At 35.1% G+C, this 18,230-nt stretch overlaps 1 protein-coding gene across 3 annotated transcripts in view; it reads right to left on the bottom strand.

Annotated features, from left to right (window-relative positions):
- Positions 1-18,230, bottom strand: part of Elys (AT hook containing transcription factor 1 homolog) — a 509,801-nt gene that overhangs the window by 196,527 nt on the left and 295,044 nt on the right. For all 3 annotated transcript variants that reach the window (XM_090402410.1, XM_090402411.1, XM_090402409.1), the window contains exons 21-22: positions 15,939-16,033; positions 5,698-5,879 (exon numbers count right to left, since the gene is read on the bottom strand). In XM_090402410.1, coding sequence (XP_090258536.1) covers positions 5,698-5,879; positions 15,939-16,033 — 277 coding nt within the window. The remainder of the gene's footprint in view (positions 1-5,697; positions 5,880-15,938; positions 16,034-18,230) is intronic.

Below are 18,230 nucleotides of genomic sequence, written 5' to 3' on the forward strand. Positions count from 1 at the left end.
GTTGCAAATCAGCAGATAGAACTGAAGGATGTACAGGAAAAAAATTTTTGAGATATATATACAATCAGATGTTAGGCAAGGTTACATATTACAGGTTACGTATCTCTACTGTCAGTCATCATCTATATTCACCACAGCATGAAAGAATGTGGCATCAAACATATATGAAAAGTGGAGGTATTAAATTCAACTTGACTTTATGCAGATCCTCTTCAATAAATATTCTATAAGTTCTCACAAAAGTTAAACTAAATTATATATATGTTATAACAAATCCTGGCTATAAAAATCAGCAATAAAAAGACTAATAAGACAAAAAAAACATGCAATGCATTCTTAGAAGAGAGCATATAGCAAATATCACACATTTCAGCTGAAAAGTCACAATTTTTAGCAAACATACCGAATTAAATACACATGTAAAAAATAAAAGAATAAGGAAGGCTGCTATGATGAGAAGTGAGCTGAATAAATTTAAATGAAACAAGAGAAAGGGAAAGTGGCAAAATACTGAATATATGAATTAATATATGAAATGAATTCACTCTCCCAATTTTTCTTACAGTTCTACAGTCCATATATTAGCACTGGATTGAAGAAATGGCATCAATGACAGAACTGTGTCAAAAATGAAGATATTGCAAAATAACCTGACAATAGTAATATTTAAGAATGTCTAAGCAGAGCAAATCTAATGTAGCATGTTCACCAAAACATGATGGAAGATAAAGGATTAGCAAAATCGATGTTTGAAGAACAATAACAAGTAGAGGACAAGAGTGAAATCAAGATATAGGTTATAGACCAATTCAGAAGAATACTGTTGATAAAAAAAAAAATTTTAAAAAATGAAATATTAGTTGTATTAGTGTCATTATCTGAAAAAAAGATTTATAATATTTAAAAATATTACAATATATATATGTATTTGGACACATTTCCAATCTCTTGGATGACAGGCTTGGGGAGTGAGCTTCTGCCAGAAGAAGTGGTAGGGTTGCAACTTCCTTTCCACACAGAATTAGTAAGACAATCACAAACATACATGTCCATGGCTGGATTCACTTGACCAACTGGGCCAGAATTATAATATTTATTTATATAATATAAAACATATATTACAGATATTATAACATCATAACATTAATAATTATCATTTGATGCCATGCCAAAATAATTATTAAATATAATTTGCATTTAGTGTATTTTCATATTAGTTAGATTGTTTCTGTTTCCAGTGAGTGAGTGAGAGAGAGAGAGAGAGAGAGAAGAAATTTCATCTTGCCTTATGTGTAGGTACTAGAACAGTAGATAACCCTAAATACTCCCCAAACATCGTAAATCTCTTTCTCATTAGCGATTCTTCCAAGTACACTGCAAATGTTGTGAATCCCCTAGGTAATTTAGACCACAATCTAGTACTTATCTCCTCTCCCACAGAACAATGCTCACTCACATAGCCCTCCAAACAAGAGTAGTCTGGTATTATGACAATGCCAAATGGTGCAACCTTTGTGACATCTATGCCACATTCCTATGCTTGGACCAACCCAAACAAATGCACCAAACACATCAAAATAATCTTTACTGGCATGGACACATACATTCCTCACACTACTCTGAACTACTGTCTCTCTCTATATAAACCTTGATCCCCAAAAGGCTGTACAACCAAAAAATCAAGAATATCACAACCGGCTTTCATCAACATCTCTATCTTCCTTTAGTGCTTATACCAAGTCTGAAACATCTTTTTCATCTTGCCTTATGTGTAGGTACCAGAATAGTAGATAACCCTAAATACTTCCCAAACATTGTAGATCTCTTTCTCATTAGCAATCCTTTTGCTCTTTCAAAGTCTGCTTCCAACAGACTTTGAAAGAGCAAAAGCAACATCTTGTTCAAATGGCAGCCAAACCTTTTGGTCTTTCACCAAAGCAGTTGTTCATAAATTTTTCCCACACTCCTTCCATCCCTGTCACACACACAGATGACTCTATTGTATCATCACCCAAATATTTATTTTATTTAGCAGATGGCATAATAATAATAATAAAAAAAGACACGACATCAAAATATATAAATACATAAGAGGTGGTATCAAAAAGTTTCGAGACTAGCTCTGTTTATGAGAAATGACTTTATTTATTTACGTTTGCACACTATCACCTTCAAAATAGTACCCTTGCATATCAATACAGCGCTTCCATCATTCTTGCCACTTCTGGAATGTGTCCTGGAAGTCTTCTTTTCGAAGCATGTCAAGTACCTTCTGCGATTCGCGCTGAATCTCCATAATGGTGTCAAAACGGTGACCTTTGAGCTGGATCTTCATCTTTGGGAAAAGGGCGAAATCTGCAGGAGCCAAATCTGGAGAGTAGGGTGGGTGCGGAAGTAAGATCATGTTGTTTCTGGTGAGAAACTCACGTGTGAGGAGAGCTCGGTGAGGGGTGCATTGTCATCGTGGAGCATCCAGTTTTTCGAGCGCCACAGATCTTGTCATTTTCGCCAAATGTCCTCGCACAGGTGCCTTAAAACCTGGCAGTAGAACTCATTATTGACGGTGTGGCTCCCTGAGGACGAATTCTCGATGCACAATGCCGAAAACGACGATGAGCATGCACTTGGTTGAGCTGCGGACCTGCCTTGCCTTTTTCGGTCGTGGAGATGATGGGCTCTTCCACTGTGAAGACTGTTGCTTTGTCTCAGGGTCATGCCCATACACCCAAGTTTCGCCACCGGTAATGATCCTCGACATGAAGGATGGGTCATCCACGGCACGCTGACGCAGTTCTTGGCAGACTTCAACGTGGTGTTCCTTCTGCTCCTGGATCAGCAGCCTGAGAATGAACTTGGCAGCAACACGGCGCATGTTCAAATCACATGTGAGGATTGCCTGGCCTGTTCCGTATGACAACTGACATGTTGTTGACAATGTTGTGGAGTGAGTGTTCTCCGACGATTCTCATGTACAAATTGCGAATGGTTTCAACATTTTTGAGGGTTGAGCTCGAAGGTCTTCCTGATCTCTCATCATCTTCCAGCGATGTTCTTTGGCTCTTGAAGCACGCGTGCCACTCAAAACACCTCGAACGACTCATTGCAGCATCGCCGTAAACTTGCCGAATCATGTCAAATGTCTCTGTGGCAGATTTGCCCAGTTTCATGCAGAATTTCATGTTTGCTCTTCTACCTTGCTGTCCATGATGAAATTGCAGGTGGCCAGAATAGCATCAGTTGCACAGCGCCCGATGTACACAGGACGATGTTTTTGGCACGCTGACTTATGAAGGTAGGTGCTCCCTGTGACTGTGCATGAATCTGTTGGCGTGTTACAAACCTAGTCTCGAAACATTTTGATACCACCTCGTATTTGTGCAGACAATAAAAATTAGACAGATAGTGGGCGAAATCTGCAGGAGCCAAATCTGGCGAGTAGGGTGGGTGCGGAAGTGAGATCATGTTCTTTCTGGTGAGAAAAAGGTAAAAAAAAGTCACCAAAAATTTTAAGTCTAGTTCAACTAGCCATTCAAGAGCTGAAGGAGCTGCCTCAAAAAAGTCTCTCAGGTCACCATGATAGGCTCTTATGCTGCAGTCCTCCACAATGTGCTGGATGGTGTGGTTTATGCCCCCCCCCCCCCCAGTCTTCTCCACTTGTGTAAGCTGTCTGTGCAGATACCGTGTCCTGTATGTATTCTATTTAAGTTCCATAGATGACGTGGAAGCTCAATCCCTTTCGGATTTTGTTTGGGAAGGACGTACTTGTTTAAGTCTGGCGGAGATTTTTCTTTCCAAGGTTCTAGCCATTTTGAATTAACGTTAAAATCATTTACTAGTTCTTCAGCCAATATTAGTGGAGGACATCAGGATTTAAGGCGATTTATACTTATATGTGGGAGACCTTCATGTACTGGTAACAGGAGATTGCTGTTTTTTTTTTGTACACCTTTATGAGATCATCTTGTCTGCACAGGTATGGCAGTGCAATGTTGCGAAAAGTTGTAAGCCAGAAGAGGGGGGAGTGGATTTGACATAGCCTGTTATTGCCCTCATCACTGCATTTATTTGCATGTCAATTTTCTTGATATGAGGACTGTTTAGCCATACTGGTAAACAATATTCTGCTGTAGAGCAGACTAGACCCAAAGTGGAGCATCACAATGTAATAGCAAAAGAACCCCATGTAGAACCACAAAGTTTCACCCACAGAAAAAGTCAATCTCCTGGCTTCACCTTTCCCTCCGATGCATGCATAATTAATCATGCTAAATACCTCCCAATCATTTTAGATATGAAATACATAAAGGCCTATGAAGCAAGCTCTCATCATGTCCCACAACTTCTGCAACTGGGATGCCAGCTTTCTGACTGGATGCACACTATGTGTGTGGAGGTGGATAGTTCCTTATTCATCCACTATTCAACTAACACTGGGGTTCCACAATGCTCTGTTCTCTCATCAACCCTCTTCCTGTTTCAATGACCGACTTCAGTTGACCAATGTGCTGTCTTGCCTGCATTACTATGTATAATAGATGACAGCACATTGCACTCCTTCCTTTCATTTGACAAACTCAGCACTATGCAACCCACCTCAAATAACAGCATCAACCTGCAATGTCTTCATTTTTGATCTCCAAGCATCCATCAATGGGACTTAGATAACCTCATCAATTTCAATGCTAGCAAAACATAGTTCTGCCTTATTTCCCACAAAATAAAAAATAAGTAAATAAATAAATAATAAAAATAAATAAAAAATTAACTTTGTCAACACTCAAATCTCTAAGGAAGATAAGATTTCTCTCCTTGGAATTACCCTATATACAGTTCTTCTAATCAAATATAAACAAGTTTCTCCTTTCCCAACCCCACTATCTGTACATGGATCTAATGTACTATAGTTGATCAACCAATAATCTCTCATGCACAGCTCAATATAAAAAAAGTAGCAACAACACAAAAAAAAAAAGATGTGCAAGAAAACATTCTATGGCTATACATCACAATACTTTCAACCAAGAAAATACTCTTGTGGAATACACACAGACCTGCATGATTTACCTATTTTGGGATTTTTGATACCTCAGAACAATTATTATTACTGAACATGAATTTTAGTGAGTCAATATAATTTTTAGAATTGGTAATTTTTTTTTTTTTTTTTACCTAGTTATCATGAAGCCATGAGGGAAAAAAAAAGAGCAAACTCTTTTTTTTTTTGAATCTAAAAAAAAGTTTGCAGATTAACATAAAACTTCACATCACTGAACAAGGTTAAAAAGGTGAATGTGTGCTGTCTTGCATGCTGTTTCACAATTTTTTAATTTTTTTTCACAATTATGAAGTTTTTAAATTAAATTCCAGAAATGTTTATATAACTGAATTTTATTTCTGAGCGGGTTTCCAAAAATACCTTTTTCACTGCAATTTTTATTAGACATTTAAAATTTTTAAAATTAAAATACAATTTACAGTTGTGTTATTTTTGCATACATATTTTCTTGGGAAAAAAAAAGTTAGTCTTAGCTTTTTTTAGGTAGGTAGTATTTTTCCTATTGTGAAACACAACATACTGAACTTGCCAATGCTACTTAAATCCAAAGCCAGGATTATTCTAAGTTCACCATCATCTGAAGCTTATATCTACCATTAAAAAAATACCTTAAAAAAAAAAAAACTTAATGAAATACTTACCATATTTTGAGCTAGTAGCTTATTATTGACACGTTTTGCATCCAAAGGCTGTCCCTTCAACAAATGATACATTATTAATAGTTCCTGAGCTGAGGGATCTGTGTTACTACATAAGAATTCTGTCAATCTAGTGGTTTCTTCAGGAGTTAATGGTAGCTGTAGAAGTGTATCTAGTGCATGTGCTACAAAATATAAAAATTGCTAGTATAGTCTGAAATTCTACTTCAGATATGCATTGCTAAACTAAAAGCTTAAGTATCAGAGTTGTTATTAATATGATTACTGTCATCACCATCATCAGAGACCTCCAGTAAATCAAAGGCTCATCGAGAGGACAGCACATCACCAATACTAGCTATCATACCATTTCTTAAACTCATTCACACTACATGCACTCACCACTTCAACAGACAAACTGTTCCACTCACTTACTGCACTATGAGAGAAAAAACTTAACTGCACTTTCCATATAACAAAAAAAATTTCATCAACCAGTATCCTATAATACCCTTGAGAAGTTTATAAGCTTCCATCATATCACAACTTCTGTTTTTCAAAGTCTGCAGTCCACATACTCTCAACTGTCCTCATAACCTACATTCCATAATCTTGATATCATCTTTTAACATTCTTTGCACATTGTCTACAGCTGCTTACTCTCCTCAGGAGAGCAAATCTGCACACACCAGTCCAGATGATATTGTATCAAGGCCTTGAAAAGAAGCAAAGTGATTTCGTTATCCTTATATATATATTGATGTTCATTTCATTATCACCATTATCCTCTGAGTTGTATTTACAATGTGAACTTTGAACTTCAACTTCCTGTCCACATTAACTCCAAGATCACTAGTCTCATCAGCTTCTCTAAGCATAATCCCATCAATATACTATGTTGTTGGAAATCTCATCATATCAAAGTGCACAACTTTACACTAACATTGAATTGATGGCCATTATCATTTGCCCACAGTTCCATCCTATTCAAGTCATTGTGTAAATACTGTATATCCAGCATCTCTGATTTCCATGCCTATCTTTGAATAATCAGCAAACAACTGAACATCTCCTGTTAGGTCTGTCCTAATATCATCATCAACTTTTTGATGTGTACAGGATAATTATGATAGTTCTACATGAAAAAAATTACACCATTACTAACTTCTGATCAATAATCTTTCTCCAAATTAATCTGTTATCTGTCAAGACTTCAATATTATCAGAACATATATTTGTCTTTGAAGGCACTTGTTATTGTGTCAATCCATCTACACGAGTTGGGACGTGCTCTGGGATTTGTTCCAGTAGCTGACTTTTTGTTCTTTGCCTTGGTTCCCTAACAAAAATAATGGGGTCTTGTTTAACCAGGCAATGCCTCAGCCGTCATGAAATTCTGTCATGCTGTATCATCATTTTACATTGTGATCCAATAAGAATACGATTTGGTCGGCTAAATCTCATCTCATCTCATCTTCTTTATACCCTCTTTTACCTTGCGGTGTGTCGAGGGTCCATTGATCATCGGACCTCAATCCGTTTACAGGATAAGGTGGTCAGCCCTATGTCCCGGTGTATCCTATGGCCTGTAGTGTTAAGTTCTCAAGGCCAGTTTGCCTGCTTTGCGGGATGAAAAACCCCAGAATAAACTGAGGAAAAAATCCTGCTGTCCACGCCCAAGACTGGCTAACTTGGCTATGGCTGAGGAAGATCCTTCAGCTCCTCACGTCACCGACGGGAATCGAACCTAGGACACTCCTTCCCCAGGCATATGGTTGCGAAGCACATAGCCACTAGGCTAACCGCGCGGACCCGGCTAAATCTCAAATTTCCTAATATCATTAATATATAGATTGAACAATAGTAGTGCAAGGACTGATTCCTGGAGCATGCCATTAGTCACCTTAAATCTGATAGATTTATAATCCCATATACCATGTTCTGAAATCTGTCCATCAGCTACCCACTTATCAAATCAACAGCTTATATTGCAATCCCATTAATCTACAGTTTGTGCAACAGCCATTTGTGTTGTGTCCTATCACATGCATGAATGCAAAGTCAAAAAGTATCATAGTATACTATTATTATAAAATATAAGCAAATTGCTCAGACATGACTGCACATGTTCTTCCTTGCAGAGTACAGATTGTCTGTCAACCCATTTCTGTATGAGAATTTTACCAAGTTCTCTAATATATTCATCACCACTACTTCAGAAATACTGATATGTTGGTAATAAGACACACAAAGGTTTACATCGTCCTTGTAGAGCATGGCTAAATGGAAAGAATGTATGAAGGGGATCTTTGCTGAGCTGAGACTTAGGACAAAACTAGCTCAGATGACTATTCCTTTAACATACATGCCAATACCCTCCATCTACTTCTACCGACAGATTCTTATTCAAGTTATGCAACAGCTCTAGAACCTCCTTCTCATGCACCTCTAAGCATAATGTACCATGGTGTATAAATTACATTTATAGCAAAGTGAGCATCATTATTTCAACAATCACATCTATATTCAGTAAAGTTATTCTTACACATTCTTTCCCCCCAAACACACCTTTTTTATTTGCAGCATAAAAATAAAGTTCTTTTGGGTTGCCTTCACAACTTGCACAGCCAATTTCTTTATATATTTATTTGCTGCATCATTTAATCATCTTTTCACTGCAATGCACTCTGTTATACTTTTTATTCAGTAAATGATATCATGTGACCCAACTTATCATTCTCCTGAGTCTGTCATAATTTCCATACATAACTGCACTCACCATTCCTCCTATGATAATCTAGTTTTCCCCGACTCTCTGCATTAGGTCTCACACCTTTTGATTAGAATCATCCACATACTTAATAATTATTGGACCATGATTTTGATAAACATATATACATAATCGTTGACAAGTTTCACCATCTAGGGTCTGTCTGGCTTCTTCAAGATGAGAAAGGTTATACTAACATTAAATGCTAAAACAAAAGAATGCAGTAACGACCTAAAAATCAGTTAAACAAATTGAAGAGCATAAAGTGTGGAGACTTATTCATTGTTATTAAAACGTGTTTTATAATTTTTCGCATAATTGAGTTCTGCTAAACATAATGAATTTATTAAGTTTTTCCAAATGTCTTTTAATATTATGCCTTGGTTTCCATTGAGGTTGTCTAATGTCTGGAGTACCACTGCAGCTTCTTTAAAGATTCTACATCTTTTTCAATGTATGGCATGGAGCTGTTGTCCCAATCTATGGAATGGTTTGAAATTGAGAAATAATGTGCTAATCCTGAGGTGTCTGTTCTGTTGTTATTTACATCTCCGACATGTTCTTTCTTTCAGATTTCTAGGCTTCGTGAAGTTTGGCCTATGTAAGTCAGTCCAAATGAACATGGTATGCTGTAAACTCCTGTGTATTTGTAGAAAATGATGCTGTCCTTAGGAGATCTTAACATGTGCCGTGTAGTTAAAATAGGTTTAAAAGCAACTCTAATGTTAAAAGGCTTCATGATTCTTGCTATTTTGATGGAGACTGAGCCTGCATAAAAGGTATGATGATGGAAGATGCGTACTGTGTCACTAGAGGTTGTTGCTGGGGGTTGTTTCTATAGAGGATCTTCTGAATTATATTTTGTGGATAACCATTTTTGGATAGAGTTTTTTGATATAAGCGAGAGCTCATCAAGTACATCTTTTTCTTCTGTGATGATATTTTTTGCTCTGTTTTTTTAGCATATATATGATGCTAAGTTTCTGTTCATAATGATGAGTAGATGTAAAATCCGATATAATGTATCATATTTAGTAAAAAAGGACCAAATACTTATTAATTCCCAGATTAGTATATGGCACGATCATAAACAACTAGTAAGAAAAGGTTACTTTCTTAATTGAGATCCCCTTCTGATGTGATCAAATCCAACACTCTTTGACAATGAGTTTCTTCTTTCACATACTGCTTGAGAAAGTTGTCCCACAACAGCACCAGCCTGGTTGGCCGAGTGGTCAGCATATCCATTCTCCAGCCAGGAGGCTGCAGGTTCGAATCCTGCCAAGGGCATGGATATTTGTGATTGTCCTACTAACCATTTATCATATGTACTGCTGTAACCTGTGTCCTGGTGCAGTATGACCTTTGATGTCTTTGTACCATAAAAATCAATAAAATCAAACTCACAACAATTCAATAAATTGTTACTGTAACTATATGTTCTGAAAGAACATATAGTTACAGTAACAATATAACAGTAACAACAGAATGTAAATGGATGTTGAGCATCCATTTACATTCTGACTGCTAACCTACTGAACCTGCTTTGGCTGATGGATAAACATGTTGATCTTACCTACGTTCTTACAAAATTAAAAGAAAAGGACTAGCACCTATGGAGCATACAAAGAAACATGCACAGGTGTCATCTGTTATCTTCAACTCATGCTTTCTGCTCCACTCTTTCTCTCAAACTTATTATTAAAATGAGTTCATAAGAAACAGTGGAGGAGAATAATTTTTATGTGAATCTTACCCACAAAAAGTTGTATCCTGGTAGATAATTAATGTCACTCATAATAGTTACTTGAGTGCCCATTAGAGTAATTTAACTATACATTTCACTCTCACCAGCTAACGAAATGCCGGGTCTGTAGCAAAAGTCACCCTCCTGTTAACCTCCATTTCATACCAGATAGCCTGTAACTATAGGCCATCATTACTATAATTGCTTTCATGGGTTTGTACCCTTAATGCAAATCATCCGATACCATTAGTAGTGCCTTCTCCCACTCTCTTTTGTCCTTCCTAAAAACACTATATGCTTTGCACTCAATTCCAGTTACTGCATCTGACTCTGGAAGCCAGGTTTCAGTAATGCCAACAATCCACATGTAAAGGCTTAAGTGCTGGGATAAACTCATGTTTAGAGGCTTAATAGAGTAAAACACAATTTTTTTTTTTTTTTTTACTCCATTAAGCCTCTAACACAAGTAATGCCAACAATCTTACACCATGTTGAATTCACCAAGGCAACAACATCAAAACCTTTGTTGCTGATGGCTGCATCATTTGTGTAGACATAACAAGTTATCTCTTCACTTTTTTATATAATCATAATGGCAATTTGATTGGTCCAGTCGAGTAACTTTCTCTCTCCTGTCTCCACACACTCAAAAGGTCTGAGTCAACATACAGGTCCAATGCTTCACCAGATTCATAATCATGCTCACCACGATTTATATGATTATCACATTTCCATACATTAGCTGCACTTATATGCACCTTTACCATTCCTCCTATGATAATTTAGTCTTCCTGACTCTCTGCATTAGATCTCACAGCAATAAATAATTTCTTTAGTCTACAGACCATCCATCATATACAAGTCTTTTCTACTATCAAACTGTGTGCATCTCTTTGCCAGACTGAAGAAAACTGCTAACATTTACCATAAGCCAATATCAATGTCCTATTCATGAAATAATAATTATTTCATGAATTATTTTATAAGCTATGGCACTAAGTACTGATAATATAAACTATTAGCAAAAGAACCTATGCCTACTAATTTAACAATCTATATATACTGAATAAACAAACTTTATGAAACTATAGTTTCACAAAGTGTTTAGATGAAACAGTATTTTAACTAAATAAAGAACAAAAGTAATTAAAAAATATGTATCCATATCCCAAGTTAAAGGAGACTGCCATTGTCTATCGTCTTCTTCATCTGTTAACTTCTGTCTTCAAACTAATATGATTAGTCTTAACATGTGGAATACAAAATGTTTTAACAGCCTATATCCTAATCAGAATTTAAGTATTCCTGTGAAATACTCAATCAAGCTATTTACAGATTTACCTTTAAAGAACTGCTGTCTAGCAGCCAAGGCAAGTGTAGATAGGTTTCCATAAGGTAATTTTACCTGAACATGACAATTTATATGAACTTAATGGTAAAGACATTAATGGAATTAACATCCATTAATATTAAATGAATTAAATGTTGAAAATAATGCAATCTTGAAGGTTAGTAGTAGTGGGTATTATATTAGAATATTAAACCCAAGCACTAAGGTTTCTGACACTGGCTGTCTGAAGAAAGAAGGTACTGCACAATAAAGATAGCCATATGTCAAATGAAAATCAATTTTAGATATCATAAATGAAGCATATCTAGATATAGCAAAGTTGCACTTGGAGGACCACAACATTTTGCTCTGTATCACTCAATGCATGTAATAAGTTTCTACAGAAGGGATTGATCCCACATTCCTGTAATTATCATAAATGGGGGAAAGTGATGCTTAGTTTAAAAAAAAATTTATTAAACAAAAATATTCTATTTCATCAAGTCAGCAGTTACATGCTAGTAAGCAAAATCTACTGACCACTGGCACGTGGATGAGCATATTTGTTGAGCCCCCCCCCCCCCCCCCCACACACACACAAGTGGGATTGGGCATACATGAGAAAGGGATCATTGTTATGCTATTTTAAAGGTAGGTTTATCAGATCATAATAAATACTTCCAAATGAGAGTACCTGATGTATATGGATGGATTGTGGTTCTTATTTTCCATCTGGAACCTGGTTATATTATTAGCTTTCAGCCTATCTTTAAAACAGCATGGCAAACAGTTTTCAAACCTCTCTCTTTTTCTTTTGATTATAGGGAATACATGATATAATCAGCTTTTTAAATAAATTACTCCCATACCTGATAACACCACAGAGTAAAAGGTAGCAGGAGTCCTTAATATCACCCACACTGCAGCCCCATCACTTATTTTCTGGCCTTGTTGGCTAAGTGGTTAAAAAGTGGCTAAGTTGATTGAAAAGCATATCTGCTTTTCAATCAACTGAAAATGGAATTGAATCTCACTGTGAGCATGGGTATTTTGCAAATGTCTTTGTGGTAGATAAATTACATACTTGATGTGAAACCAATACCCTGATCATTGGAGGCCTAAAGTGACTTGGAAAAAAAAGTTCCATGTCAGGTTTATAGAGTAGGGTTTGCAGATATTCTAATCCCAGGCCCATCCGCTGTACTAATACAAATGTGTTATAGGCTAAAAGTTTTGTGGGTGAGATTTACGTATTACGTACATGCCCTTTTCTCTCACTTTGTTCATTCCTTTAATATCTCATTAGTAACTTACATTTACTTCCTTGCAGTGTCTTTTCATCATCCAGCAGTTGAGCCATTTAAGTAAAACACCTACTCTTATTTTTATCCTCCTTTTATAATGGTTTAATTTTGTGCTTGGTATACTGAGATTTTTTTTTATTGGTATTTTTGCATCCTATAGTATGTTAATATATATATTAATATATAGTATATTAAGACTTAATGGCCAGAAAATTGAGAAGAAACTTGTTAACATTGAATTAATTTGAAGCCCTACAGATCATACTCTTCAAAAGATGTATAACAGGGAAGGGTATGACAAAAAACAGCAGTAGAAGGGATGGATGAAGAGAAAAACAGATTTGTTCTGAGAATGTGAACAGGGAAAGAGTACTAAATAGCTGATACACGTTTTGATATATTTAGAAGAGTAAGGTGAATTATCAATGCCAATTCTGATGAAGAATGATCATGGTAATATTAGAAAAGGAAACAGTGGAATATCTGTATAAAAAAGACTGGAATGAACTAGGGAATGAGGGGTCATCTATCAACTCGCTTTTATCTGAGTCAAATATTTTAGGGAGCTTTTAGGGACACTGCTCTAACAGAAAAACAGTATTCAATGTTTGGAATAGATATGTTATTTGTACAGAGTTAATAGTTGTTCAGAGGTAAAACTTTGAACGAAATAGAAAATCATTTTTGGATGGTGAAAAGGCAATGTTTGTAATGTGAGTTTGATAAGAAAAACTGCAGGTTAATATTATCCAAAGAAAGGAAACACCTCATCTTGTTTAGAGATTTAAGTGTTGTCAAAAAGTAAGGTAAAAAGTAAATGTAAATGGAGGGGAAGAAAAGGAGAAAATAAGACACAACTGAGTACAGTTGACCTTTGAGCAACATGGATTTGAACTACATGGGTCCACTTATACACTGATGAAATGTGTAGATACTACTCTATTTTATCATTTACTACCATAAAATATACACAAATCTATTATAAAAAGTTTATTAAAACTTACGCACACAAGCACTTACAGACCATACATGATGCATTCACAGTCAGCAGAAATGTAAATAAACATAATGATACAGTATTAAATCATAACTGCATAAAATTAACTTTGTTAATTTGGTTAAATTTAATTAACTAATTAGCATAAAATAAAAATTTTATAACGATTCATTTATTAGTGTATAGGCTAGGTGACCATGAAGCAATCATATTGCTGCTTCTTCCTTATCAATGCATGAATCATTATACCTGTAAATAAATATGAATTTCTTTTTCACATTATCTGTTCATTTTATGTCTAGTGTTAGTAATACACATACTATCTACAGTGTTTTGTATCATATAAGACAATATTGATGTAGGCACCGAAAGACAGATGATTTGTCTCATAAATAGATGATGTAAACTTACGGTATCAATAAATACAGTAGGGTACTGTAAATGCATTTTCTCTTCCTTATGATTTTCTTAATAACATTTTCTTTTCTCTAGCTTATTTTATTGTAAGAATATAGTATGTAATCCATATAACATACAAAATATGTGTTAATAGACTGTTTATGTTATCGGTAAGGCTTCCAATCAACAGTAGGCTATTAGTAATTAAGTTTTTGAGGAGGTAAAAGTTATATGCTGATTTTCAACTGCGCAGGGGGGACCTAACCCCCACATTGTTCAAAGGTTAACTGTAGTTGATAATCCAGAATGCAGTATACTGCCATCAGCTAAAATGATCTTTCATGAGTTTGCTGCAGTGAGGGGTCATGTGCAGTAAACTCATAGAAGACCACAAAAGCAGTTTGGATGGCATGCTACAGCAAAGTCTATTTGGCACCAGGATACCTATCAGTTTCTTTTCTTTGCGATAGTGAAAGCTGACTGTGTTATATTTGCAGTTCAACTGAAGCAGATCGTTGATACTATAAAGGAAGAAAGCAGGTGAAAGAACACCATATGGAAAGTCAACATTAGTTGCAAAGTTTGAGGATGAAGATCCATTCATCATTTTATGTAATGCGTTTCCAAGCAGAAAGTTAACAACCTAGTTGTAAAAGTCTTAAGATAGGCTACATGTGGGCAATTATTTAAAAGGCTTTTGTGCTAAAATCCAGTGAAGTTTTTAAAATCCAGTGAAGTTGTTAGTGCATAACATATAAATAACAAGCGATATTCATAATAACTGAATATTTTTTATATTGAAAGCTTAGCATAGCAGAATATGTGTGTTAATTCTCTATTCATGATAAAAATATCTTCATGATGATTTAGGACACTAGAGTATACAAAAAATACAAGGAATAAAGAACCAGAGGTCAAATCCATCTTGCCAGCTTGGTATCATTTTTGGGTCTGGTTTGAGTAGAACTACAAATGAGAGTTTAATAGTGATCTGTTTCAATCACTCAGTGAGATTTAGAGTAATTTTGTAGGAAAAACTGCTGAGCTTCCTGTCCTGGAGTGATGAGTTTAGTAGTGATCTGTTTCAATCACTCAGTGAGATTTAGAGTAATTTTGTAGGAAAAACTGCTGAGTTTCCCTGTCCTGGAGTGATGAGTTTAGTAGTGATCTACAAGATCACTCATCGAGTTTTTGGAGAGGCACTCCATCCACTGCACACTAACAAAAAAGGTAGAAACCAGGTAGTGATTACCCAGGTAGAAACCTGGGTAGTGACCCTCTCCATAATGCATAGCATTCATACATGTATGAAAAGTTCTGGTTTTGTATTATGGGATACTAAGGCAACTGTTGTGAAGTAACATTAGCCTTTACATACAAGTAGCCTATCATGAAGATACTTCAAGTGCCACTTTGTTTGCAATATGATTTCTTGGCAAGTTTAATTTAAAAATTCTAAGTGAATTGGAAAACTTTCTACAATGTCATGATTTATTACACACAAATTACCATAACATAATAAATATGATAATGAAACACCATTAAAATGTTGCAGGATATATAAGAATAGGATATTTAAGATAGAGGAGATCAAGTTGAACTCATGCATGTCACAGTAATGCTGCTTTTTTTTTTTTTTTTTTTAAATATCTAGATTTAAAAATATAACTGCTGATCACAAAATACTTTGAACTTACTCTGCTGGCATCCCAAAAATAAATGCTGTAATAAACCAGTTGTTATATTTTGATCTGAAAACTGACGCTGGTATTGAAGAGCTTCTGTGATTAATCTGTATTCATATAAAAAAATAAATAATTTTTAACTGTATAAAAATTCAAAATGTTCAGTCAGAGATGAGCTCTTAAAAATTTCAAATTTTGAAATTATAAAATCAATCAATTAATGACATTTTATTGCAGGAATTATAAATACTATGGTCCAACTATTCTAATAAATATGCTAATAAGAAAGTCATACGAAATTTTCATAGACAAAATACTATTCTAAACAAAATTTACTACAGAAAAGTATCCATTATAATCAATTATTCCAGTGGTCCCTTATGGTCTGCTACAGTGAGAATCTACTATAATACAACATATAATTCTGTATTATTCTGCATGACTGAAATCATATTTCAATCTAAATTAAAATGACTTCACAAATTTTAATGAATATTCTGAACAGCGAATTTCCAAGAACCCCATCACACCGAAGAATATCATTACAACATATATACAGAGAGAAATATTTATTCAAAAGATGCATGAAATTGTTGCAAAACATGCCTAATCAAGAATGAGAAATATTTTTTTTTTTTTAAATAAAGAAATGGGGAATGAGTATTCTCTGCAGCTGTGTTAAGATCAACTGTAAAATTCGATGCGGTGAAAATTTGTATGAATATTTTTCGCCATCGATTTTACTGAGGTCACAAACCACGAGGAAACAAAGCATTGTAACTTACTATATTTTACTATAATGTATTTCCAGTGCTGATGTAAACTTGTAAAGCTAACTAACAAAAAGAATGATATAGAAATTGTTCACAAATTATAAAAATATTGTAAAGGTTGAAATTGTGAATTATATTGGTTTGATGTAACTGTTAAAAGTATTTCTTTAAGTTAAGGAGATTAGACCGGATTATGTTGGTGACTTAAAAGTAAACAAAAGTATTGAAGGTCGTTCAGATGTAGATTGTTGCCGCCAACCCTGAAGGTCAAAATAACAGTGATGCAAGTTATTTAAGGAAGATTCAGGGGTCTCCGGCACTAAAACAAGGAGCTTCTGAATCATATAAAAGAGGACTTGAGAACCTAGAGAGAGGCTGGCTGTTTGAGGAGTTTGTTCATCTTGCGGAAGGAGAAAGCCCAGGAGAAGAAGGTAATTCTATGGAGATGTATTTCCAGTAGCAGAACGTGCCACGTGCGACCAGATATGTGGCGTCGACAGTAGATCCAAAAACTGAACGTGAGCTACGCCACAGATCCCGGGCTAGGATATAGGACCGAGGAAAGCAGTCAGCAGAACCGCCAAAAATCATCCAGACTGGTAGGACTGTATTTGTTTCTACAAATTTGTGAGTAGGTTTTAATATGTTAACGCTGAGTTTGTGAACAAGAACTGTATGTCCGTTGAACGTAGCTTTGTTAGAAATAGTTGTTTAAGTCGCTATAAGAAGTAATTGAGGCTGAAAGTTAGTATATTCATCAAGAAGAAGAAGAATGTTAGTTAATGATATTGATTGTAACAGCCAGAAATTGTCTACAGTTGTGAATTCGTTAGCATTGTGAATTGCAGGTCTATATTGTAAGGTTACAATATTAAACTTAAACATGTTTTGTTTGTTTAAAAACTATTGCCTGATTTTTGACCAATGCACTGTCTCACAAAAATAAACCGAATTTGTGTGTCTAAATTAGAGAAATTGCCACGACTGACTATTTAAGGTATTATTTTTAAAAGTTTACTATTATATAAGTATTATATCATGTGAGAAATAGTGTTAACTATTTCCCACATGATATAATTCAGGGAAAATTTATTTGTTTACTATTCTTCTTGTGCCATAACTTTAATTCAGGGTGGCACAGTCGAAAAAACAAATAAATTTTCCCTGAATTATATCATGTGGGAAATAGTTAACACTGTATCTGTGAAATGCCTATTCTAGAGGTCTTTTACTAACAGCACTACACTTGTAGGTAGTATAAAGGATTACAAGCAGGGACTAAATTAATCGGCTTAAGTTAGAAAAAGGTAAAGAGAACTTAACAGAAAGAATTAAATGAGTAGAAGTAAGGTAGACATAAGAAACAGAAGAAAAATAAATAAAATCTTAGAATGTAACAACAGCACAGTTCGACAGATTGAAATAATAATCATAATTAATAACACCATCATAAAATTATTACAAAATATATTACAATTGGCACACAAAAAAAAAATTACACAACTACAGAGGGACCTCGAGTTACGTCAGA

The sequence above is a fragment of the Typopeltis vanoorti genome, chromosome 13 (assembly GCF_054136105.1).
Source record: "Typopeltis vanoorti isolate ZY-2024b chromosome 13, IOZ_Tvanoo_1.0, whole genome shotgun sequence".
In the NCBI taxonomy this organism is placed as follows: Eukaryota; Metazoa; Arthropoda; class Arachnida; order Uropygi; family Thelyphonidae; genus Typopeltis; species Typopeltis vanoorti.